Source organism: Ambystoma mexicanum, chromosome 14 (assembly GCF_040938575.1).
Source record: "Ambystoma mexicanum isolate Mex_15411 chromosome 14, UKY_AmexF1_1, whole genome shotgun sequence".
NCBI classification, from domain to species: Eukaryota; Metazoa; Chordata; class Amphibia; order Caudata; family Ambystomatidae; genus Ambystoma; species Ambystoma mexicanum.
The window spans coordinates 9,662,828-9,690,515 of NC_090940.1; the positions used below are offsets into that span (position 1 = coordinate 9,662,828).

A 27,688-nucleotide genomic window follows, 5' to 3' on the forward strand; every position below is an offset into this window, starting at 1 on the left:
GCCTGCGTTTAATGCACTGTTGCGCAAAGCAGCAGCGCATTTCGAATTAGACACAGGTGAGACCTCTCCTGACATTGACTTTGTGGAAAAAGTAATTAAGGAGAAACCCCCTGTCAGTCAAACCATTCCACTCCGTGCATCAGTGAAAAGAAGAATCGCCCCTTCTCTATCCACTCCTGTGTTGGTCAGAGGGGTCAACCCTCGAATAGAGAAACTCTTCAGTCCATCTCCTTCTGACCCTTTATACGTCAGGGGCCACTCCGTACCAGACTCCCTGGTAGTAACAAATACAAGGAAGAGGGCAGGGGTTCCACTGTCCACCAGCAAGGCACCTCCTGACAAGGAGGGGAAAAAGCTGTATGCACTGGGGAAAAGAATCACAGCTTCCGCCGCTTTCTCAGCAAGGATCGCTAATAACTCTTTACTAGCAAGCTAAGCAGACGCACAGTGGAGCAAGCTACGTAGCGACGCTGAGGAGACACCAGAACCCCTGCGTACACGCCTTCTGGCCACAATCACGGAAGGGACACTAGTGAACCAAAGCATTGTTAAAAACACTTTAGATGCTGCAGAGACTGCTGGGCGTTCCCTAGTCCAAGTGATACTCCTCAAACGCCATGTCTGGCTGCGCAATTTGGGGTTTAAACCTGAAACACAGGCTTCCCTGATCAACAAACCTATAGAGGATACCAATCTCTTTGGTAAGGCAGTTGATGAGGTTCTAGGAAATGCTAAAAAGGAGTTTGACACAATCAAGACCCTTGACCAGATTTCTAGGCCCCCTAATAGACGCGGCTATGGCAATAAGCGCCTTTTTCGTGGCCATCGCCAGCAGCAGAATCATCATCATCATCATCAACAACAACAATACCCTGCCAACAACTGGTCCTCTAACCAGGGTAATAGTGGGCAGTATAATCAGAGAGGCCAAAGCCGTGGCAAGGGGAGAGGTCGGGTCTCTACCACTAGAGGCTCCCAGGCCAATACCAGCAAATGACCCGAAGATTCGGGTCCCCTCCCATGCATCGACCGGTCGGGGGCCGGTTAACATAGTTTCTTCCAGCATGGGAGGGAATAACATCAGACCGTTGGGTACTATCAACCATAGCCCGCGGCTACTGTATAGAATTCAACAGTTCCCCAACATACAGACCCCCACGGGGACGACGCATGACACCAGAACACCTCGCCATCCTTCTACAGGAAGTGGAACAGCTACTGGAAAAAGGAGATATAGAGGTCGTGCCTCTATCTCAGGTAACGGAAGGTATTTATTCAGTGTACTTCCTTGTACCCAAAAAGGACCTAACCATGCGCCCTGTATTAGATCTGCGCCCAGCGAACAAATTTGTCAAGCCCCAAAAGTTTTGCATGGTAACCTTACAGGAAGTAATCCCCTTGCTATCACAAGGGGATTACATGACAACACTGGACATGAAAGATGCATACTTTCATATTTTAATGTTGCCAGCGCACAGAAAATACCTCAGGTTCATGATAGAGAACAAACACTACCAGTGTCACGGCTCGAAAGTCCAGGTGCAGGAGTGGCGCGAACCAACTACCCCCACTGCGGTCTGAGCACCTGCAAGACGAGCTTACACAGGCCGCCGAACCCCAGCAGGGAAAGAGGGTTAGGATCTCGTTGGTTGGATGGGTCTCGAACAGAGGCTAACCGGAGTGAGGGTTAGGAGAGGGGAAGTGGACAGGCCAGGGGACATATAGGAAAAAACAACAGTAATATATGCACTAGCACACCAACACACACACAGTGTTTTACAATAACTTTTGATGCCAAAGGCACTTAGCTCTGTGGTTGAGTGCTGGCCTGCCTCCTGCCTGCGCACTCTCAGGTCCGGAGTTCGGAGCAGTTCCAATGCTGCAAGAGTTTTAGTATTAGTGACCTGTGTTAACTCACATAGGCATAATACGTTCCACATACATACAGTGCTGGCACATGCACATTACACGCTCTCAAGGCTTGTAGTTCCCAACAACAGCGTGTGTCTCAGAACATGTGGCTCAAGTTCGCCGCACGTGGCTTAAAAGGAGCTAGATCCATCGTGCCACCAAAGTTTTGCCGCACGTGGCCTGTATCAAGCACTACGTGCTGCCAAAGTTTGCCGCACGTGGCTGTGGTCAGAAATGCTCTCCGTGCTGCCAACGTTCGCCGCACGTGGCCGAAAACACATTAATAACAACCGCTGCATGCGTTAATGGTAATGGGTCTTGGTAGCCCAAAGTCAGGCTGGTTATATGCGGGGGAGTGCTGCTTAGCACTTAGCTTTTGTCCCTTGCAGGGGACGTAATATGGCTGGGCGGTGCCCCCTGCGCGAGCCCCTCAGCGAACTGGATGTCCCAATGCTCCTCTGCTTGTTTTGCGCTCTCCCCCCGCTGCTGCGCTTCTGATTTCCATGTAGGAAGTAGCTACTCGTTCGCAATGGTTTGGCCGCACTGATCTGTTGTGAGCGAGGGGCCGGAATGCTGGTTCCTTGGGGCGTGGCCCCTCACCTAATCCCTGTCAGCAGGAGCTCTGCTGGATGCCTCCGTTCCGGTCGGGAGCTTAAGCACAAGCCCCGTGCCTTCGTTCTGCGCGCATGCGCGAGCCCCTCCCAACCTGGGAGTGGAAAAGTAGTTCCTGGCCCGGAGACTGCTGGGAGTTGTAGTACGGCGAGCCTTCTGCCTGCAGAAGGGACAGAGAAGCCTCCTGTAAGGCTGGAGGCTGTTCCTTTGGGCTTGTTTTGTTTTGTGTCTGGTTCCTCTGTGCCCTGGGCCTCTCACTAAGCCCTGACTCCCCCTTACAACTCCCTGTACCCTGACAACCAGTTCAGAGTGCTACCCTTCGGGATAGCATCAGCACCAAGGGTATTCACGAAAGCACTGGCAGTGGCCCATCTGCGCAGGTTGTCCATCCCAGTATACCCTTACCTCGACGATTGGCTCATAACAGGGGATTCTTACGAAACATGCCTCTCCAATACCCAAAAGACTGTAGACCTTTTGTTCCAACTGGACTTCTCCATCAACGAGAAGAAGTCAAGCTTAGACCCCAGCCAAATCAAACAATTCCTAGGGGCTCTAATTCGAACAAAGGACGGCCTCGTCTTCCCCTCCAATGAGAGGGTCCAAAACATGCTGTTTCAGATCCCCCAATATGTGACAGGTCGAGAGATGACGCTTGCTAGGAATGATGGCGTCATGTATTTATTTGGTACCTCACGCGCGCCTGCGCATGCGCCCAATGCAATAGTGGCTCAACAGCCAGTGGTGTCAGGCTAGCGGACAATGGGACGATCTAGTGGTGGTCTCGCAGGCCTTGGTTCTCTCGCTGCGGTGGTGGACAAAGGAAAACCTGCTAATAGGGAAACCTTTTACCACACCCTCAGTGGAAGCCACTCTAACCACAGACGCATCCCTCATAGGATGGGGGTGGCTCACCTATCCCATCAGATTACTCACAGAGTGTGGACTCCGAGCGTAGCATCCAAGCACATAAATCTACTGGAGTTACTGGCGGTGTTCAAGGCACTGAAAGCCTTCCAGGAACACCTACAAGGAAAGACGGTGATGGTCCTCACGGACAGCACCACAGCCATGTACTACCTCAACAAGCAAGGGGAACCCACTCTCCAGGACTGTCCAAGCTGTCCCAGAACATCTGGAAGTGGGCTCTCAGACACATGTTCCTACTGTCACAACATGTACCAGGGGAACTCAATCTGCTAGCAGACGAACTCAGCAGAGATTTCCCCCCTGCCCGCAGAGTACGAATGGCGGTTACACGAAGACATCGTCTTCGACGTCTTCACACAGTGGGGTTTCCCGGAAATAGACCTGTTCGCAACTCTGGAGAACTCGCAATGCCAAGATTACGCCTCCAGGTACCCTCAGAACCAGTCTTAGGGGAACGGTCTATCGATTCCATGGTCAGGGAAATTTGTTTACGCTTTTCCCCCGACTCCCCTTCTCAACAAGATTGTGCACAAGATGCACCGGGAACAAGCCACTGTGATACTAGTGGCCCCTATGTGGGCCCGGCAACCATGGTTCGCTCATCTGATGGAGATGTGTGTCTCCACCAGTGAAACTGCCATGCGTGTACAACATGCTGTCACAGGACAAGGGCAGGACACTGCATCCATGCCCTCAAACCTTGAACTTAGCAGCCTGGCTCCTGAGATCATAGAATTTGGACATTTACAACTTCCACAAAGGTGCATGGACATCCTCAGGACACTCGTCACTGTTATTCTAGCAAATGGAAGAGATTTGTCATATGGTGTAGAGGAAGAAGCATCAACCCCGTTGACTGCTCTCCCACACAAATTGTTCTGTACCTGACCCATTTGCTAGACTCAGATCTAGTATTCAATTAGTCCACCTAGCGGCACTTTCTGCATACACCACTTCCCAACTCAGTGTCATGGTGGAAAGTCCCAGTGATCAAGGCCTTCATGGAAGGGGTAAAAAGGATACACCCTCCAATAGCAAACCCAGCTCCTGGCTGGGACCTAAATGTGGTACTCACCAGGCTCATGGGTTCACCCTTTTGACCTTACTCTTAAGACTGCTTTTCTAATAGCTATCACCTCCATTAGGAGAGTAAGTGAACTACAGGCTCTTCCTGTTCTAGATCCCTTTGTAACAGTTCACAGAGATAAGGTGTTTCTACGCTCACACCCAAGGGTTGCACCTAAATTCATCTCGAAATTCCATGTCAACCAGTCAATAGAACTACCAACGTTCTTTCAAAATCCCTCAAATCTAGGAGAAAAGAGTCTGCATACACTTTTTGTGCGCACAGCTGTCATATTTTATATGGAAAGAACTAGACCACTGAGAAAGACTAATCAGTTCTTTGTCTCGGTGGCAGCAGGAAGAGAAGGAGATGCAGTATCAAAGTCCACTATATCTAGATGGATTGTTCAATGCATCACTCTTTGTTATACTCTTGCTAGGAGAGAACTACCCTTCAAGCCAAGAGCGCATTCCACTCGAGGCACTGGGGCTTCCATAGCTTTCATTGGAAATGTTCCCCTTGGGACCATCTGCAAAGCGGCAACCTGGAGTTCTGTACACACCTTTACAAAACATTACTGTCTAGATGCACACTCTAGAGCTGATTCCCAGGTGGGACAAGCAGTATTAAGACACCTTTTCTCTACTGTTCCTTCTCACAACCCACCTCCAACTCCGGGTACTGCTCGCTAGTCTATGCACAGCATGTGATTCTAAGCAGATTAACAAACATCAGAAGACCATGCATTACTTACCGTAAAAGCATTTCTGATGGTTGTATCTGCTTAGATTCACATGCGCCCACCCTTCCTCCCCGCTCGGATGGAAGGAACATAAACATCCTTTTTATATCTCTTTTCTGTACTCACTCACGTCTAGAAGGCTCCCTCGGCAGAAAAAATACAAACAGAGGGACCTTGACGCGTGAGGGATTGTGGGTACACCGCACGTCCCTATAGGGATAGTGTTACAGACACGCCTTGTCGACGTCCCCTTTTCGACTACGAAAAACAAAATGCAATACTCCGCAGTGACCACTGGATGTCGGACCTATGCACAGCATCTGAATCTAAGCAGATACAACCATCAAATGCTTTTACGGTAAGTAATGAATTGTCATATATCTTTTTTATTATGCCTACTATTTTGCAGCTGGTAATTCATGCGATTGGAAATGTGCACCTTAGATGGTAAACTACCAACTGCACCTCCTGAGGTATTCTTCCTTTCTTCTCCTTCCCTCAGAAGCTCACTGTCTCCAGAGCTCTGGTTCTCTCTAGGCTGGACTATTGCAACAGCCTCTTTCTAAATATTCCTGCCTCTATTCTATGCCCTCTGCAGATCATCCAGAACAGTACTGCAAGACTTTGGCTTCAAGCCCAGGGATCGTATCTCTCCAGCCCTGAAATCTCTTCATTGGCTCCCAGTGGCTGCAAGGTTTAAATTCAAAATCCTTTGCATTGTCCACAAGGCCGTCTGGGGCCTGGGTCCGCAATACCTTCAACTCTCCCTTCGGTATACTCTAGCTCTCTGCTTCTCCAACTCCCTCAGGTTCAGCCGCTTCTCCAAGCAACGAGTTGGGGGTAGATCTTTGTTCGTCTGGGGCCTCACTCTGGAACAGCCTCCCTGCCTCTCTGAAACTTGAGGAGAACCATCTTTGGTTCCTGAAGCACCTCAAAACCTTTCTCTTTGCTTCTGCTCTTCCTCTCCCCTGCTGGTCTGTTTCGGCATTGGGTACATGGTTACCCTCTGATTTCGAGCCTAGATCCCTGCCCCCCCCCACCTCCGAACCCCACCCCCCACATCCCCAAGCTGCTTAACTGCACTGCCGCTTGGCATCCCTTGCACTTGGATCTGTGCAGTAAGATCGCTGTTTTTGTCCTCCCCTCGTCGCGCTCTGAAACGTTTGTGTATGTGCGTGATATAAGTGAAACTTCTTCAGCATGGGGTCTGGCATGGATTCACATGCTCATGAATATTCCCCGTCAGGCTGGGAATCCTCAGTAAAGAAAAAATCAGTTTCACTTCTGAACTGTCTTTCTCCTAACACCCAATCACTGGTCTCTGGGTCATAATGCCCCCAGCCAATGACTGCCCTCTACCCAAACCCCTCCTCTGGCAGCCATCTTCAGATTTATACTGCATGTTTGAGTGGTGGGAGTCCTTGAGATTAGCTCTCAGGCTTTTTACTGCATTTTGTGCTTTTTCTTAGTTTTCTCTTTTTTCGGTCAATCGAGCCTCAAGCGCCATCGAACCATCATCCGACTAACGGGGACCCGTTTTTCTGAACTTTCTATGCCCCTCAAGGGCAATGTGTTGTCCATTTCCCTTCTTGGAGGATTCCAGAAGATTCTTTGAGGCCTACTCCGCATGGACATGGCTGAAGATAAAGGAGACTCAACGCCTCTGTTCAGGATCTGCTCTGGATGTAGACTACGGAACATTTTCGGACGATGGGCACTCCCTGTGCCTTTACTGCCTACATTCCGACCAAACGCACGTGGAGGAAACCTGTGCGTTCTGCAAAGATATGGTGCCTCGCACCATGAAAGAGTTGCTTCAGGCCATCAAGGCGCATACCGAGACAGCTCGGGTGTTGGGCACACTCCAGCAGCGACGGCCGTCCTTTCGGGCTTCCGGAGGTCTCCAGAGGAAAGTCCCAGGGATACTCCAAAGTGTTCGGTGGTGGCTCGTCATCCTATCGTCAAGCGTCCCGCTCTTCGGCTCAGGAAGCCTACAGGGGACGCAGAAAGACTGGAGGAGGTTGCTGTCGTCGGCAAGGTCCCCAAGGTGGTGCCCCCACGGCAAAGCGGGATTGAACCGGCCACGACGTCGTGCCCGCACACCCCGGTGGGAGGCCAGTTGGCAAACTTCGTCAGCATGTGGAAGTCCATCTCCACCGACCGTTGGGTGCTGGGCGCCCTAGAATTTCCACACAAGTGCCCGTGCATTTCACCGATGGCCAGAATTCAAGGACCTTCCCTTCGGATTGAAGTCTGCACCAAGGGTTTTCACCAAGTGTCTGGCATCAGTGGCGGCCGGTTGCGCCTGCAGGCGATTCACGTCTACCCCTAGCTGGACGATTGGCTCATCCGAGCAAAGTCGAGGGAGAACGCGTCGAGCACACAGCAGGGACCGTCCGGCTACTCAAGGAACTGGGGTTCTTGATAAACTTTTTGAAGCCCTGATTGGTGCCATCGCAGGACACACTGTTTCTGGGGTCCCGGCCCAACAGTGTCGAGTCTGGCGTCCCTGTCGGAGGAGAGAATAGCAGCCACCCTGGGCAAGGTACAACGGCTGTTGACCCTGAAGATCGCAAGGGTGAGATCCATCAAGTCCCTCCTCGGCATGATGTAGTCATGCATTTACCTTGTGCGTCTGTGCAGGCTGCGGATGCAACGCTGCAGGAGTTCCTCGACGCCCGTTGGAGCCAGGTATCGGGAAGCTTCAAGGACAAGATCACCCTAGTTTCCACTGAGCAATTCGGTGGTGGGGGGGCCCCGCGCGCATCTGTCAGCGGGCGCAGATTTCAAACTCCCCACCCCGCACAAGGAGACTGTCACAACAGACGCATTCCTGGAGGGATGGGGTGCACACACCAGTCTCCATGCAAGAGGCCTGTGGCTACCGGAGGAGAAGTCATTGCACATCAATGTTCTGGAGCTACGGGCCGTGTTTTGGGTCTTCAAGTCTTTCCTTCCATCCCTCAAGGGCAAGGTGGTGCAGATTTTCAGACACCAATGTTTTGCATCTGGAAGCAGGGGGTCACCAGATCCCCCGGCACTCTCCAAAGAGGCGCAGGACCTATGGTGATGGACAGTCACCCAGGAGATGTTCCTCATCCCATTTCATCTGGCAGGAGTGAAGAACACTGGCCGACTCTCTCAGCAGGTGCCACGAGTGCGAGCTTCGACAGGACCAAGTGGATCTTCTATTCCAACGATGGGGCAACTCCCAGATCGATCTGTTTGAGACAGCGACGAACACCAAGTGCCGGAGGTTCGCCAATAATTTTCCCCAGCTGGGGAGCATGGGGGGGGTATGCATTCTCCTTCCCCTGGGACAGCCTGTTCCGATATGCGTTTCTGCCATTGCTTCTGCGACTCATCGATCAACTAGACGGTCCCGGTGAAGGATGATCCTCATCACACTGATGTGGCCGAGGCAGATATGGTACCCAGACCTTCTGGACATGTCGGCGTCCCCTCCAGTCAAGCTACTGGCAAACGCAGATCTCGCCAGGGAAGGAGAGTCCATTCTGCACCACGACCCAGGGTCTCTGAACTTGCAGGCCTGGCTCCAGCAGCACTAGAGTTTGGTGGATACAATCTCCCGGCGGACTGCAAGGAAGTGCTTGCCAAGGCCAGGGCTTCGTCTACTCAAATGCTACAGACCTAAGTGGAAGCGGTTCACCGTCTGGTGCCGTGCACAGAAACTCTACCCTCTATGGATTACAGACCCGCAGGTGCTGCCGTATTTACTGTTGCTGGCCAAGGCAGGGTTGGCCCATGCTTCCATCAAGGGTCATCTGGCGGCAATCTCCTGCTACACCAGAACTCCGGGGCGGTCGTTGTTATGGTCACACCGCCTGGTCAAGGAATTTATAAAAGGACTTTTCCGTTCGTTCCCGCTGGTGAAGGCTCTGGCCCCGGTGTGGGAGCTCAGTGTGGTGCTGACTAGTCTCATGGGTCCCCAGTTCGAGCCTATGCATTTGGTGCTACTGAAGTTTTTTATCGTGCAAGACCGTTTCTTGTGGCCATCACCTCCGCTTGATGAGTGGGAGAGATTCAGGCCCCATCTTGTAAACCACTGTACTTGACATTCCACGAGACGAGGGTAGTACAGCGGACACACCACTCCTTCATGCCCAAGGTGCCGTTGGACTTCCATCTCAACGAGCCCTTGGTGTTACCTGTTTTCTTCCCGTCGCCTTTGTTGCCGGCTGAGAGGACTTTGCACTCGCTGGATGTGGCTAGAGCGCTGAAGTTCTACGTGGACCGCACCAAGTGTTGTCGGAAGACATCACAGCTGTTTGTGAACTTTGGCCCTGTGAACCAAATGAAGGCCCCCTCCAAGGCTTCCATTTCCAGGTGGCTCTGTGGCTGCATCACCCATTGTCACCCGTTGGCAAACCGACCGTTGCCTGCCTGTCCGAGGGCCCATTCGATCAGAGCGAATGCTGCAACTACGGCGTTCCTGTCTGGTGTGCCCCTGCTGGACATCTGCAGGGCTGCCACATGGAGGTCGACGCACACCTTCACGAAATTCTACTGAGTGGAGGAGTCCAGAGTCGGCCAAGCAGTGCTGTGCAACCTGTTCGCTTGAAGGTGAGCCTGGTGAGGAGGTAAGAGATGCTTAATTTTTAGCCTTGCCACCTCCTGTGGTTGTGCATGTGTATACTGCTATGTATTCTTTATTCATGAGCATGTGAATCCATGCCAGACCCCATGCTGGAGAGGAAACAAGTTACTTACTTGTAACTGTTGTTCTCCAGCGTGGCTCTGGCATGGATTCACATGCGAACCCTCCCGCCTAACCCTCTACGGCTCTTCTCTTGGTTCTACTGCCACTTTACGTGCTACCAAATCTGAAGATAGCTGCCAGAGGAGGGGCTTAGGTAGAGGGCAGTCATTGGCAGCAGGCAGTATGACCCAGAGACCAGGGATTGGTTGTTGGGAGAAAAACAGTTCAGAAGTGAAACTGATTTTTTTCTTTACTGAGGATTCCCAGCCTGACGACGAGGAATATTCATGAGCATGTGAAACTATGCCAGACCCATGCTGGAGAAGAACCGTTACAGGCGAGTTAACTCGTTCCATATCCTACGTTCCTCTTCAGACCAGGCAGTAGTTCTTTCCTGCGGCGCCGCTCAGCTGGCACCACTGATCCACCCATATCCCTGAAGATGGGGGTGGGTACGGGAAGCGGGGGTCTGTTTCCTCTTTTGTTGGTAGTATTTTGTCGGGATTAAGTGGCTGGTGCTCTGCTTAGCTGTAGGGATGGGTGCATCTCATGCAGCTTGTGTTGTGTAGCGGTTTGACACACTCCATGACTGGGCTTGCCCCCATAAATGCTGAGACACTGCACTCTTTCCATGTCAATTGCTGGGATTCAGGCGCGTATCACCTGGAAGGATGACTCTCCCAAGCACAATGAAAGAAGCTCTGCTGTTTGTCTCCCTGACCCTTGGCACTAAATCGGAGCTCTGCTCTTCCAGTAAGCAGGAGGAACCCACTTCAGTGGGGCCCCTAAGACCCTGGCCCTCTGGGTGGCTTTTGCACTCTCCTGAAACTCTTTGCCCCGTGCTGTGCCTGTGTTGTCCGACTCTGAAGTGAGATTAGTTTTCCACCATAAGCCCAGCATGCCAGGTGCTGTGCATGGTCACGTCGTCATCGGGAATCGTGAAGTGGAGGCATAGTTCTGTTGCCCTCGTGTTGGAGGATCTCCACTGGCTTGCCCTGCAACCTTAGTCCCATACAGTGACCTGCGTTGACTCGATTGGGGTCACCACTCTGCAGTCATCTGTGATGCATCCCAGCTTCAAGAGGTCCTCCTTGGGGACGCCATTTTCTCCTGGTGTCTGATGCTTTCTTGTGGTCCCAGGGTCTTCTGCTGTAAACACCACATCTGTGCTGGGGAGCAGTGATTTGTGCCACTAGTGATCCTGGCTACTACTCTGCAGTCTCTTGGTGCAAGTGCGACACACTGTCTGCAGTATCCTCTTTGTGGTCCAGTTGCTGTTTGGTGCCTTGGTTCCTTTTCGTCAGGCACAGGTCTTTTTGCTGCAGCCCCTACATCTCTGGTGTGAAACGCCACTCTATTGGTCTGATGCTGATTTTGAACATAACTCAGTCAGTGACTGTACTTGATCTCCTAGAATACCACATCCTCGCTAAGATGTTCGTTTTGCTCCTCCGGCGTAAGGAGGCACAATCTGCAGACCCTCTATATTGGTCAATAGGATAACCTTGGGTTCAGCCGAGAAATCTCTGCATCCAGCAGTTCTAACACAGCGCTGTAATAAAGACTGTTTCTAGGAGTCCTGGTTCAGGAATTCTATTCTTGAGGCTGCATTGCCCTCCAAAGTGCCTATTGGACTCTGTAGGGATTTTGAGCACTTGTGTGAACCACTTGGCTCACGCTTTCTAGAATAATCTTTATTCTTGAGAAGTTAACTGTAATTTGTAGTCCTCTTGCGTAAAGAATATATTTTGATTAAATCGTGTGGTCCTTTTCTCAGTGTATTTCGCACATGTCTAGTGTACCTCTTAAAATACCCTGGTCTTTCGTAAGTTTGCCTTGACTGCTCTATTTTGGCACATGGAGATGTGCGCTCCACTAGGGAACACACTGTCAAATAAGCGGTTGGATGAACCTGGGTCTTGAACACGATACCCAAGAAATCTCCCAGTTGAGGATCTCATTCTGATTCTAGAAGCTTTTCATGGGAGTATTTTGGCCAGAGGAGTGGGGTGTAATCGAAGCTGTGCATAACTGCTGAGTATGTCTCAGTTCAGATGAATGGATGCAGAGCCATGTGGCACTTTCACTCTCACCCTTCTCGCCTGCAGGATTCAGGACCTCAGCGTTTTGGTGGACTGCCTGCCGATGCTCACCAACAGGTACGTCTGGACTTGACTTCTTGCTTATTGTCTTGCATATTGCCTTGTGTCTGTGAAGTATTCATCTGCAGTCTTTCTTCTTTCAGTATACAGGAAGGAAAGCCACATGTCTCGCTCGGGTGCTGTGTCGATCTCTTGCCCTTGGTAACGTTGTTAATCAGAAGTCGATTTGAAGAGTAAGTGTTACCAGGTTCTTTCTGCTTTTAGGGTGCAGCGATTGTGAGGCAGTCTGGCTCCCCTTATTTCCAAGCACCTTGGTGGCTGTCCTTTCACATAGGATTTCTCTAGACTGAAAACACAATGTCCTTTCCTTTCACATAGGATTTCTCTAGACTGAAAACACAAGGTGTGCATGCTTGGAGAGCAGCAACTTTGGAATGACCCCACTGGGGCCACTTTTCCTACCATGTTTGTTAGGTCTTCCATATAGCCTTGCACTGGCATTTTGGTTGTCTATAGTGAGACAAAGGGCCCAATTACTGGTATTCAGAACAATTAATTTTACTAAAATGTATGATGTATTTGCTTTTGGTTTCATTAAATCCATTGTATGTGCTTATAGTTTGTGTTTGAAATTGCTGGGCTGGGAGCTATTTAGTACCTGCTTCAAGCCCAGGAGAGCCTGGCTAGCTAGAAACCAACAGCTACCAGGAGCTACATTTGGCTCCCCACGTCAACTGGTGCCTTCCACACATGCATATGTGACATTAACTTTCTGTGTTTGAGAATTCAAATAAAAAAGAATGAGGGCCCATTTAAACATAATAGATCACTCGTAATGGGGAAAAACGTTAGCATGGAAGTTATATTTGCAGTGTGCTGTGTACTCGCTCCTGCCTACTGCGTGATGCCAGGCACCCATGAGCTGGCTTTAGCTCCTGCTCATCAAACTTTCATTACGAACCCTATACTTTTGAAAGTGGAAAATTCTAAATCCTCAAACTTTCTACAGACTACCAACCTCTTTCACTCCCGTACTACTCGAACTCACAGAAAAAAGCAAGGAGCAATCTAAAACCCCTTCACGAGTACGACAAGAAGCTGGTGACGAAACGGCAAAACCTGAGGAAACTGAAGAGACAGGCGGCAAACGCCAATTCTGACTGCTTAAAGAAAGCTTACTTGGACGAGCAAAAAATGTACAAATCCTGGCTGAGATTCCCCCGATGCCCTCTATCAGCAAGACTCTGAGGAAATGCTGAGAAAGCTAGCAGACAAAAACTCCGGAGCATTCTGGCAACTGATAAAAAAGATTGGCAATGCTCTGACTCTGATTGCATCGAACAGTGTCGCGGAGGAAACCTGGAAATCTCATTTTACCACCACTTTCCAGCCCCCTCCTCCCCCACCGAAGCCGATCATCACTGAAGAGGTTCCTGAAGTAACCAACTGGGAAGACTTTTCAGATACAGACGACATTGAGACAGCCATAAGGAGACTAAAATCCTCCAGAGCACCAGGCCCAGATGGAATCACCAACATCGACTTGAAAAATCACCCGGCAGAATGGGCCACTTTCAGCCAAGTTTTCAAAAACTGCTGCCTTTCAAGATCGATTCCAAGGTCCTGGACTTCCTCTGTGGTCGCTCCAATTTACAAGAAAAGAGACAAGGCGGTGCCTGGCAACTACCGCCACATCACGCTCCTGCACATGATCGGAAAGCTCTATGGCTCGTTCCTGCTAAGGAGTTTCCAAAGATGTGCAAAAACCGCCCAGTGCAATGACCCCTTCCAAGAGGGATTCATGAAAAACTCTGGAACGACAGCCAACATTATGATTCTCAGTATCATAAAAAACAAACTTGTGGCAGGGTCAGGAAAGGTGTTCTTGGCGTTTATAGATCTTACCCAGGCATTTGACCAAATTGACAGAGAGAAGCTATAGTCGAAACTGGTCCAATGGAACTGTCCGAAAGCAATACTCGAGCCAATCAAAGCCCTGCACACTGGGACCACCATGAGAGTCCAGCTGAATCAAAAAGGTCTGCTACCTGATGAAATTCCAACGCATAGAGGGGTAAAGCAGGGTTGACACCTCGTCCCGGCCTTGGGTGACTACAAAGGGAGTGTCAGCCTAATAAGATCCTTCCCGCCCAAATCGGTCAAACGGCAGTGGCCCACCTACTATACGCTACTCGACCAGACTGCAATTGGCCTCCAAAGACAACTGGACAACCTGGCCAAATATATATATATATATATATATATATATATATCGAAGAACAACCTGGAGATGAACAAAGAGAAAACAAAAATCTTGATCCTAGAAAAACCATCTAAAAAGAAGGCGAAGAAACCGGGCTGGCACATCGAAAACTCGAACATCGAGGTAGTCAAAGAATTTAAATGCTTGGGCGTGATGGTGGACAGCTCAAAAGGCGAGACAACGATGCAAAACACCTGTGGGATAAGACACGGAAACTAACCACGCAGGCCCGTGTAATAGACAGGAAATATGGCTGTTTCTCGCTGCTACCGGTATTAAAGTTCTACAAAGGAAAAGTTGTGCCGAACCTGGTGTACGGAGGTGAAGTAATGCCAATAATTCCATCGACTATATGGGAAAAACTAGAGGGCTACTTTTGGTGGAAGGTCCTCCAATTTCCAAATTCGACCTCTATCTCGGCCATCCGAAGAGAATTGGGTCTACTTTCTTTGAAAGCAGTAAATGACGCTGGAGAAATGGCTCTGTTCAGAAAAGTGATAATGCCTGAATCCCCCCCCACTGTACAACTTGATGGAAATGGAGACTGGGAGCTGCAAGGCATTAACAGCATGGGCCGCCAAACCGAGATCTTGTTTGGTTAATATCGCATGCTCAGATGAGGTCCTGATTCAGAACCCACCAAAAGTCCAACGTAAAATGGACCAGGCAGATTGGATCGAAACTCGAGCCCCAGCTGAGAAAAACAAGCTATTGTCCCACTTACCTTTTTCAGGCTAAAAAAACTGCACGTCACCACCGAAATCTTGAAACGGTTTCCAGATAAAGCTCTGCGACTCGCCTTCCTAAGGACATGCCTAAATCTACTTCCAGCAAATGAAATTCGGGCTGTCGGGAGCCCATCGACAACAAATCACTGTTGATTATGCAAAAACAAATCAAACTGAATCGGTGAAACACCTCCTGTGAAGTTGTCCATCGACCATCAAATGGAGAAGAGCGTATCTTGGAGCCTTAATTAAATCAAGCATCCTGTTTGAAGTGGAAGTGTGGTGGAGTCGTCTTCTGAGTGGCTCAAAGACATGGTCCCTAGCAACTGCAAACATTTTAAGGGCAGCACTGGATGAATGCACTAAACAAACCACTGATTAACGGCGTGGGTCTTGTCATCGAGAAAGGCAAATCGTAATGGAACAAGGCCTAAGAAACCAGAAAGAAGAAGAAACGGAACACGACATTAAAGAACATTTGCAAAATCATTGATTTGATAAAGGCAAAAAAAAAAACAATTCTCTCCCAAAACCTTTTTGGCAGAATTTCACATGATTCCACATGTTTGACTCAACCAGAACTTCTTCAGGGCAGTTTTGTCTAAAATATACTTCCACATTGAATTAACAGTTTTTAGCTTGCATAAGCTGCAATATATTTAATATAGCTTTATAGACCTGCAACGAGGGCCGTACCAGGCGATACGAGCCCTGAAGAACCGAGTTAATGGCAGAGCGAAGCCAGGGCTTTCAACAAGGTATGAGGGCCAATAACGACGGTAAGGCCTGAGGGAGAGGTCTATAAAGCTATTAGAACTGAAACGCACAGTTTATGTAAATATATATTTTTAATTTTTGGTTTTTGGGGAGCTTAAATATTCCATGTGGAATATTTAAGTTAATAAAAAACATGCCAAAGTGAGGGATAGCAGAGAAAGGATAATTGAGTGGGGGTGAGTGGACAGTGAGGGAGGGGGCACAGGGAAGGTAAGTGAGGGAGCACAGCCTGAGGTGCTCAGGCTCACAGAATGGTGGGGGAGTGAGAGACAGGTAAAGGGGTCCCTCTATGACTTCACTGCGACCCCCAGCCGTCATGCATTTATGCAAAAAACGAAAAAGCATGGTATTTGTAGGCAAATGTTATTTTGAAGAAGGCCACTAGAGGGGGGGTGAAGCACTGTTGGTCCCCCACTTTCCGAGCTAGAAAAAAGCAACCGCCAAATTTGCCGACTATAATGAAACTGAGCTATACCTTTTTCTTATAGGCTGAAAACTGACCAATAGGAAAGGGGATTCACTGGCCCACGTTTCGAATGATGTAAATATTCTTAATTTAAATCTGATGTAGTACCTGTAAAGGAAAAAAAAAACTCTAATTACATTTCGGTATGCTTATATATGATCAGTTAAAAATGCATACCTTTTTAGCCTAAACTGATAAGTTGCATGCTTATGGCTTTTTAGAGTGGGCATTTCCTGTAAACCAATAATTGATCTATGAGTTGTTTGGACATTCTATTATGTCTATCTTGGAAAAGAAATCCATTTTGGGACTTGATTTGTTGTCTTCAATCTATTCTTTAGCTCGTGCGTTATTTTTTCTGATCCGTTGTAACTCACCTGTGTAGAGTCCATTTTTTACACGTGGAGTGATATGATCTTTCCCTTCCGTTTCAGTTTCCTTGTCGCTGTGAATAAGAACTTTGGCAGTAATTAAATATATGTAAAATCTTCACAAATTGGTTTTTCAATTACTTGGCAATAAAGTTCCTGATTTTGTGTTATAGCCTCTACTTAGTTTGTATATTTCACAGCAACACATTTTCTTCTCCTGAGAGGCGCACCTGTGAATATTAAGATGCCACTGTGCGTATCCTATTTAGGCGTGTTGGCGATGAGTGTGGTGCTAAGTGGGCGTGGCCTCAGCAGTTAGGGAAGCTTTACCTTTTGCCTTGGGTGTCCTGAGCGGTGAATCGGCATTTGCTTACCTTTGCCTGCTGAATCTGCACTCTACTGAACCCCTCAGCGCTGCACATTTGCAGAAAGTGGGCTAAGCGGGTGCAGTCTAATCAGTGTTGGCATGCTGGTGGCGGTGGCCAAAAGTAAAGCCCATCAAGAAAATCAAAATCACTTGAGAAGGGTGAAAACTGCTCTAAAAATGCTATCAACTGGCTAACGTCATTCCTCTCAGATAGGAAATCCAAAGTTCATTGGGGGAGCAATTTCTCCTACGAAGTGATTAGTTGTGGAGTTCCACAACGGGCAAGCTTATCACCGCTTCTCTTTAACCTTTTCATCCGGTTCCTGTGTGGTCCTTTACACAATCCGAGCAGATTTTACCAGCTACGCTGATACCCATCTAGTGGTCGAACTGAGTGGGAATTACTCTCAGGAAAGTGCAAATGTCGAGGCACTTATAATCGAAACTTGGATGAACAATAATTGGTTGTGTTTAAATGCCAAGAAGACAGAGCTCATGGTCTTCAGAACAAATCAAGCTCGGGCTAAGGTAAACAACCATTATGAGTCCTTCCTCGTTGATGATGCCCAAATAAAAGTTGTTCCTGGGTGTCACATACACAAACTATGCTGATGATACCCAGGCTCTCATCACCCTATCTGGGTGCTACGATGAGGACTCCACCAAAATCAACAACCTTTATTTGGAGATCCAAGCCTGGATGGCAGAGCACGGCCTATGCCTCAACGACGAGAAAACTGAGCTCCTTGTCGGCTCCCAACCACTGCTAAACAAACTAGACCCCCGCTACGCGTCCATCAACATAGACGGTAATCTATTCACAGTAGCCAAAGAAATTAAAACCCTAGGGGTTTATCTAGACTCTACTCTCTCGCTCAAAAGACAGGTGAATGCCACAGCCTCATCCACAGCTTATACAAATAAGCTTATGAACGCCTGCAAACCTTTCCTATCTCCTTCCAGCTGCATTACTCTAGCCAGAGCGCTAGTGCTCTCAAAAATTGACTATTACAATACCCTCTTTCTTGGCTCGTCAGAACGCAACCTGAACAAACTACAGGTGCTTCAAAATAACGCCCTCAGTATTCCACGTCACACCCACATCTCCAACATCAGGCAAGACGCTCACTGGCTCCCTGTATGAGACAGAATCACTCTCAGATCCCTCGTTATCGTCCACAAATGCCGCTCCAATGACGCACCCAAATACCTGGCAGACAAGTTCCACAATCACACATCAACTAGACCAACTAGAACGCCATACTCACATTGCCTTTCCGTTCCCAAATTCTCCCTAAAAAAAGCAGGCGGCGCCAGCTTCCCGGTCCTAGCTGCCAAACTATGGAACGCTATGCCACTAAACCTTAGAGCAGAACCCTCCTTTTGGACTTTTAGAGCCAATACAAAAACATGGCTTTCCAGCAAAAATTCTGCTTAATGTACTTCTTCTCCGCATGTCCTTGTCGACCATCTTGTAACCCGGTCTACTACACTTATTGCTATTATTTCAGTCTGTATTGTATATTTATGCCATGTTGTAACTGTAAGTCTCCAGCGCCCGGTTACCCCAGGGTTCGGCGCGCGGTACAAATAAAGAAACTAAACTAAACTGGGGATTTACATGGAAGCATCCTTGAGTGCCGAGTCACAGGTCATGCAATGAAACTAGAAATGCTCCTATTATTTAGGGCTCCTCAGGATAATTCGACCTTACCTGAATGAGGAGAATTGCTCCACCATTGCAAGAGCAACTCTACTGTCCAGATTGGACTATGGTAATGCACTATTGCTGGGGTCGAATAAAGGGCACAAAGAACAACGCAGTAAGAATCATAAAAAGGAAAACCAAGAAAGAACAGATCAGTGAAGAAAGAAGAAACCTGCATGTTTATCTGTGGAGGATAGAATCCAGTCTAAGGCCCTGATCTTGGCACAGAGGTGCATACGTGGGAAAGCACCAGCTTACCTTAAAAAGAAGCTTGTCTGCTGTGTGCCGGGTCGTGCTCATAAAATCAGAATCGCAGGGCCAATTGGTGATTGCAAAGTTCAAGAATATCAACACACTTGGAAAAGCATTCCACATCAAAGCTGCTACTAAATGGAATAATCTTCAGTTACAGATTAGACCTGAACCCACATATAGCATCTTCCGTTAAACCTCAACCATCTTTAACTTCCTGAGGGGTTAGATTGACGTCCCTGCTGACCGACTATATGTGATAGATGTTTTGTCCTGTTGCCTGTAAGTCACAATGTCCCATGTCCATATCTTGGTGCCCAGATGCCTGCCGGCTCACGGCGTGGTATAAGCACATTAAAATATATATTTTATTCATCCTGGTAAGTGAACAACAATCTTCGGTACCTGGTTTTGTCTCCTGTTAGCATTACTACATGTGTGACAAACTGCTTTGCCCGTTCTATATTACCAGCATGCGTAACTCAAAACACAAAGCAGGGAAAATATAACTTGCGTTCAGACACTAGATGAGAGCTACACCGGTAATGCTACAACTAATCTGGCCGCAGAAGTTAAGTTGACAAACTCAATGAAATTCCAATTTGCTTCTTAAACACATGGCAAAATCACTAACTTCTTTGAGCCATGCAGTACCGCCAATACTAATGGAGTAGTAGAAGGAGCTTTAAATAGTCTAAACTGCTCAAAGTCAACAACAACTCATTGAGTTGGGCTTGGGCTACTCATTACAAGATAACCTCACATAGTCTCCAGACCCGTTTGCAGAAAGGTAAATTGTGGCTGCAGTTTCTGAAAGTGATGCAAACCTGACGATACTGTGTACCTCCATTAGCACCCTCCAGTTCACAAGATACTGTTAAAATTATGTCATGGTTATCTAATGTAATGGCTTCTTAGCTATGAGAATACTCCTACCCAAGCAGCCTCCTTGTTACGACTTGAAAACCTGTATGCTTTGTATATTAAGGAAACAAAGAGGGAGTGAACTTAATAGTTCCACACTCTAAGCAATTAAGGCTTGCATTAATTTCTAATGAATTCACCTGTGGTATCTATAAATGTGGTCAGTGGAGAAAAAGGCCTCCACTACCATGAATAATGAAGCAGGAGGTCCCTTTTAATGAGCAGCAGAAGCTGCTTCATGTGGATCATCCTATTGCGAGTAATGCTGGCAAATTCATCTAGTGCAAGGAAAGGGTAGCTGTTTAGCGAAAGATGCAAACGGACAACCCGCCTTTTATTTATTAATGTATAGAGCGCACAGCAGCCCTTATGCATCGTGGCGCTGTTACAAAGTAGAGACTTGCTTGTTATAAAGAATGGTGAGGAGCATAGTGGTTACAGGGTAGCTGACCTGTCGTGTCATAGAGAGGATTGAATCTAGGTAGACTCCAAGGGTTTTCAGAGGTGTAAACTGGGATGATGGTGTTGTCGATAGTGGAGTTGTCATTGTTTTGTTGAGTTTGGGTAGGATTTCTTTGGGAGCTATGAGAATGAGCTTGGTTTTGTCTCCATTAAGGCAGAGACCATTCATTGCCATCCAAGTTTACATGGTAGTGTAGATTTGGAGGAGGTCTGCTGTGTCTTGGTCGTAGTCAGCAGAGAGGGGGAGCAGTACTTGTGTCGTCAGCATAGTTCGTGTAAGCTATGCCTAACGAGTCTAGTAAGTCAAACAGTGGATTGGTAAACCAGTTGTAGAGGGTGGGGGTGGTGCAGGATCCTTGTGGAACTCCGCCTTGGTCAGAGACCAGTGCTTTCAAAAAAAGAAGACTGTCAATTCAAAACGTTTACCAAAAAGGCCAGGAGGAAAGCCAGAATGAAAACAGTAAGAAAATGTAACCTTTACAAGTTTGCCCATCCAGTCTGGGAATAAGCAAAATGACAAGTGTGACACAGAAAATGAGATCAGTATCTCTACATTGGGGGAAATTCCCCTCAGCGCTGGAAAACTGTTCCTCCACTGAAAGATCTGCACGGGGCACGGTCCAGATCTACCATGAACCAATCCATTGCTTTAGTCGATGTTAGCCTGATAAAGAGTGAGCCGAGACCGAGTGTAACAAATTTAATTGAAGGCCTATCTTTCTCCAGCATGTTGTCTGGCATGGATTAACATGCTCATGAATATTCCACGTCAGGCCGGCAATCCTCGGTAAAAGAGAAGTTTCATTTAAACTGTTTTTCTCCTATAAACCAATAACTGAGCTCTGTGACATACCGGCCCCAGCCAATGACTGCCCTCTCCCTAAGCCCCTTCCTCTGGCAGCCATCTTCAGATTTCTACCGCACATTCAAGTGTTGGGAGTCCTCATGTTTTGTTCTGTGGAATTTATAGAGTTTAACGTTAAATTGTCTGAATTTTGTCAAAGAGCACAAGGGTTCTTTGGTGCTTTCAACCGGCAAGTGTGGATCCGTTTGTCAGCATCTCATCGCCCATCAAGGGCAAGAATTGGAGTTTTCATGGAAGATTACTGAAGGCCATCAGGACTACACCGCACCATGTCTGAGGAGGACGAGGTTCTCTCCAATCTCTGTTCCAGCTGCAGACTAAGGAACGTGTTTGTGGAGGACAAACGCTCCCAGTGCCTCTATTGTCTCCAGCTGGATCACAAGGAGGCAGATTGCAAAATTTACCTGGGATTTACCAAACGCACCATGAAAGCTCTGTACAGCAGATTGGTGGCATGGCTCAATGCCAAGGCCTCTTCTCCTGTGCGGCAAGCAGGGGCATGCCTCACCCAGGACCGGCCGGTCTGAGGAGTGGACTTCTAAGTCATTTGAAGTCGCCCCATTCATGGGGGTCCAAGACAAGGCCAAACACTGCGAATCCCATATCCGTTAGGGTCGCCGCGCTAGTGGGTACCGTGACTAGCAGGGCATTCTCATCGTCCCCATCGGCCTCCATCTCAAGCCATCGCTCCAAGTCTGCTAACCAGGGGAAGCTGCAGAAGGCCAAGACACAGGGTAAGGTGGCTGAACTACCTCTGTAGGCCCAGGTGGCCCAGACTCCATCATCCTTGATCGAACTGGTGGCGGCCACCCTCTTGAAGGCTAAAGGGGCTGACTCAGCCCATGGGGCCCCGACAGCACCCAGAGTGGCCCTTCCTCCCAGGCGGAAGGCTTCGGCTAAGCCAGTAGAGAAGACACTGGAGAAGAGGATGCCAGCCCCGAGGCCATCTCAGACCCCTCAGAATGCAAAAAAAGGGGGGCCAATGAAGGCCTCTACCGAGTTCCAGGACACAGATATTTCCTCTTTGGACAAAGAGAACATGGTCTGTTCACACGGTCCTGGAGGACATGGGGGAAACTACTATGAGATAATCGGCGAAGGGGATGACTGTCAAAATATAAGGGCAGAGGCTTTGACACACTCTCCCGAACCACAGAAGCTGAATGAAAGTCGACCCTCCACCCTTGGTTGGCACAGGTGCCTGATAGTATAAAACAGGACACCACGTGGCAGCCTATGGGGGGGGAAGAGGAGTTGGGGAGAGGTTGCGGATGGGTAGGAGAGTATAGGGAAACCGGTAAGAGGTTAAGGGAACACTTAATGTGGATAGGATGAGGGGAAACCACGGGGAAAAAACCCAACCTGTTTCTACTTGTAACACTCAGTACTCAATCTGTACTTGTAACATTCATACCAAATTGTGCATACCTTTCCCTCAGGCTAGACAACACTTAATACGTGTCAAACCCACAGGGTACTTGCAACATGAGACAATATACATCTTACTAGGTATATCTGGTTCCTGGAATGCCAGTCTGACCTCACAAGACTCATCAAGTAGATTGCCGTCTACCAAAACTGCTTGCATTCACATTAATCACAATGATAGACAGAACACATGGCCATCAGGCACGGATAATCAATGAACATGAAACATGACCTGCAACGTGGACTGGATAACATAAATGAAGACACATTTTCCCCTGTTGAGTTCAGAGCCTCCCACGCCCCGTCCTGCCGTGTCCTTCTGTGTTCAGTACGGGTTAAATTTCAACCCGCAGCTTGTAAGGCACGCATGAAAGGCCGTGTCTTGTATTCAACATAAACTAATTATCATTTGAACAGGAAGAAACAAATTCCTAAAGAACTCGTGTAGCACTTAACTTAAGTCCGGGAGACCCGCAGGTTGTCCCGGACACCACAGTAAACAGCCTGTAACTGGCAGCGAGGAAAAATAAAGCAACCGCCCGCCACCGCCCAATGCTTCAGTTTCTTTCTCCTTTACTTATCTCATGTCCGGGAGGCCTGTGAGCCGTCCCGGACGCAACAGTTACTGCAGTGATTGCCCGCTCGCCGCCTCTGCCACTCGTCGGATTCCCTCATGGAACGTGCTGCATAACGAAGTCCTGACACGCTTGCATCTGCTTCCAAGAACAAAATAAGCCACACCTGCCGTACGCCTTTTGCTCATTTATGGCTATTGCTGATTGTTCCCAGCTGATACAACGGGCGCACGGCTGAAACTACAAATTTCCCAAGTGCTGCTGGGAATTGTAGTTTAACTCCAGATTTACTGTGTTTCTACGTGTTCTGACACACACCTTTCTTGCTCCAGCCCTTAATCCTCACAATGACATAGGCGCCGGGCCTAGCAAGCCTACTTCCGCTCCCCCATCCCACGCTGGTGTCTAAGATACAGAAGAGGATGCTGATGGCCCTTCCGGCCCTGGTGGCTCCGGGCCCACCGCCGGCAAAGAGGATGCAGCACCCAGCGCTGCCTCACATATTCCCCGACTGCTTAGGGATACAGGGTGGATACAGTGATGACTGATACGGACAACAGCGTGTCCCTGCCACCGAGAGTCTCCAGACGAAGTGGGATCATTCTTCTCCATGGTCGCCCGCACATCGGAACTCTTTCAGCTGACACCAGAAGAGACCAAAAAGGAAGGGTTCCTGTCCCAGCACCAAGAGGCTAAAGGGGAGGCCATCCTGGCAGTGCCTCTCCTGGATGACGTTTGGGATGAGGGCCTGGCGTTGATTAAGAATCCCACCTCAGGCCTGGCGAGAAGAGCGAGCCACCAACTTTCGACAGGAAGTTCAGACGAGGGTCCTAAACGTGCCTTTCGGGGACAATATCTTTGGGAAGGCCGTCTGACTCGTTGCAAGACATCAAGACCGACAGACGGCCCGGGCCCTAGGCACGCTTCAGCAACACTGCCCCTTCCTTTCCCAGTACTGACAGCCTGAAGGACAAAGTCAGTTTCCCCATGGCATATGAGCAAAAGCCAGTGTAGTGAAGTTTAAGGCTTCACTGCACTGCAAAAAGTAGATATCCGATTAAAAAATAAAAGCAAAATGTTTGTGGGTGCCATACCGACGGAAGGAAAGGTGTAGTAAAGGGAAATCTATCTTAACAGAGGCCTACAGATGAGAGGGAGAGCGGATGTATCCCCAAGCACCTGGGTTTTGTTTCTATGTACGTGCTGCTAACGAGCCCAATGTCCAAGGTTGGATTTAGGTTGCCAACCAATCGGAAAAGCCTGCCATGCACTTTAACATATTTACATACTTGCATACAATGTTCCAAAGTATTATTACACTGCCATATTATCTGCTCTGACGAGTGTAATTACACCACATGTATAGAAGTAGCTCGGGGTGTGTCGCAGACAGACAACCAATGAGGGATTGGCACGCATATTTATATGCAGACATGTTCCCCCTAATCTAATCCTCTAATTTTTACAGCTTGCCATGTATGATGACGTTGTGACACATCTAGCATTATATAAACTGAGTATAATGGAAAAGACATTGTAATCCTGCATAAATCGATTTGATGAGTTTTTATTCACCCTGCTTTACTTCTTTGAGATTAAAGCAGTATTTTACCATCTCCTTGGAGTCTGTCTGGTTATTTGGTCTCAAATATTTTATTGGTAATTCCATCTAGCAATCAGACGCTTCACTGTGCTAGAGCACACTATGCAACAGTAGAATCAAAACCAGGAGTCCAAGTAAAAGGAGATAAGTGGGTATGCTGGAAGTGCCCAGATTTACAGATCAATGACAGAGTTGTAAACGCACCTACATTTGAATTATGCAAAAAGCACTCTAAGCATTCAACACGAAATGGCTGCACAGATGGAAGCAGAGTATAGATAAGGTATTGATCTTCTTTTGGAGCAGGGAATATAGAGAGCATTAAAGGAGCAGTGTTTGAGGCAAAATATGGAGGTAATGCTGTTGTTGCTAGATTAGAAGTTACAGATGGGCCGTGGGGGAAGAAGGCAGCGGTATCGACAAGGATAGTCAAGGAAGGTGGATGGAGCAATGCGGTCCATGGCTGCTTGATGTGATATGGCACTTATAACCGGAGCAAGTGGAAGGCATAGTAATCTTTTAGGGGTGATGCCCAAAAGAAGTTAAAGGGAGAGGTGCTCCAACCAGGTACAGACTGGTCAGACAGGGGCCTTAGTTGGTGGGCCTTAGTGGGGCAGGGGGAGTGGGGGGCCTGCTGTTGCCTGCCGACTCCTGATTGGTCATTCTTTGCTTCTTAGGCCCAATCCCATCAGTGCCTGCAGGTGTGGTACAAGCAGTCCAGTGACTGTGGCTTCGGTGGCAGCTATGATGGAAAGAGGCCCAGATGGCTTTCAAACAATGCAAGCACAGCTATGCTAAGGTGGAAAAGAGCACAACGCAATAGATTGAGCACAAATGGAGGGTTGCAGTAGGCGGATACCCGCAATGTTCGCAAAACGGGACAATCTCACTTTTTCTGAGCGCCTGATGCAACTGATTTAACGCACTATGTGTGGGCCCATAAAATGCGTCGGGCTCACCTTTGTATGCTAGTGGTGTGAGACAACTCGTGAACCTCGAGGGGATGGTAATTGGGCTCCATGCTGGAATGAAGCCTGTACTGAATGTATTCCTTTGCTTAGCACTTCCCCTTTTCCCTCTTCCCTCTTCCATGCACTTGCGTGTTCTCAATATCACTGGGCCTAGTAAGATCATTGCTTTGTTCTCCCTTGTTCCCTTCCCTTGCCTCGTCATACTTTGAAACACTTGTGCACAAACGCTATACAAATGAAATATCAATATTGAGCTCTATAAATGCATGACCTTATTAATCCTTCTGCATCAGTTTGCAGCCATCCATGTTCTTGCTGGTAACATTGTGTACTAGTTTATGTTCTTTTTGTTTAAGTCCAAACCCTGCCTCTGAAACCTGGAAAATCAAGGTAAGCCTTGCACGCCTCGTCCGGTGGCTGTATCGGCTTGTGAATTCACCCTGACTTGCCATATTATGCCCCGCGATTATTGCATAGCACATCTCACACCGGCCTGACCCTCCACCCAGATATTTCACTGTTCACACCCCCTGCGCTCCCAGGATGCGCCATCACTCTTCCGTCCGCCCATCACTTTCACCGCCATACATCTCGCAGTACTAGTCTCTTCATACTTGTACCAATCCGCATCCAGTATGACCCACGCACCCGGCCTAATTTCTTCATTTGTTGACCACTCCCAACAAACTGGCTTTTACTCCTTGCAGCAGCATTTAACTTGTTCCCATCACAAGGAGCCGTCTCATGATACGCCCTCTAAATGTTTGTCATGCTAATACATGGCGCTACAACTCGATACCTTTGACTGCTGATCCTTCAGCTAGCACTGCTGACGTAGCCCGTAGGCCCCCCCCCCGCACCCACCCATATTTACCACTCATATGAGCCTGCTGTGAGTTCCACCTAGCCAGACCCACTACATAGGGAATGACAGATCCTCTCTCCTATAGACACTTTGCTCATGTCCTGATTTCTACTGTATGTGTTCCTGAATAATTTCCGTTCTACAGCATACAACCCTGCACCCTATACACTTGCAGCCATTCATTGTATGGCCTACCTGCATATACATTCTAGCCCCTGATGTGTATCTGTACTTCTGGAGCGGGCCCCGTACCACGAGACGTGGCTCTGCCTGATTGTGCACCGGCTGTTATATTGCTTATGCTCACATGTACTTCTGAAGTAGCCCCTGTACCATGAGGCGTGGCTTTGCCAGTCTATGCACTATCCTGATTGTGTCCTTCGTGTATCTGTACTCCTGATGTAGCCCCGCATACCATGAGGTGTAACATTGCCAGAATGTGGACCTACCTCGGCTGCATTTTTTTTTACCTTTCTGTACACCTGTAGTAGCTGGTGGCATGCTCTGCCAGATCTTGCATCGGACCACCTGCATTTTGTAACCCTTTTGCGTGGTCCTGCACTTTGTCATAACTCATCTTGCTCCTACTGTAACTAGCGCCTAGATGCCTGAGGGTTTTGTGTGCTGCTATACAAGTTAAAATAAACCCTATTCTGGCCCTTGACTGGTGGTAGATTTTTGTATGGGATTGTTTATCCTAACTCCCTACTTAAACCCTAAATTAAATCAACAAGCTTATGCCAACTCTACGCCTGATAACCAAATATATTATAACGCACATACTAGCCTCGTCGAAAGATAGTTAAAATGAGGGGTCCTTGTACTCTAGTCTAGAGGAAATTGTGTTCAAACGTGTCCAGTAGGGGGAGAAAGATGGAAAGGCACATGTACATTGTGGCTAATGTTTCTTCATGCGTCCCCATAGTTTTTCAATACAAAAAAAATGATACCATGATATGATATTGCATTTATAACGCACC

At 48.2% G+C, this 27,688-nt stretch overlaps 1 protein-coding gene across 2 annotated transcripts in view; it reads left to right on the plus strand.

Annotated features, from left to right (window-relative positions):
• The window catches only part of KATNBL1 (katanin regulatory subunit B1 like 1), a 175,929-nt gene that overhangs the window by 77,164 nt on the left and 71,077 nt on the right, over positions 1-27,688 (plus strand). For both annotated transcript variants that reach the window (XM_069638401.1, XM_069638402.1), the window contains 2 exons: positions 12,090-12,140; positions 12,227-12,316. In XM_069638401.1, coding sequence (XP_069494502.1) covers positions 12,090-12,140; positions 12,227-12,316 — 141 coding nt within the window. The remainder of the gene's footprint in view (positions 1-12,089; positions 12,141-12,226; positions 12,317-27,688) is intronic.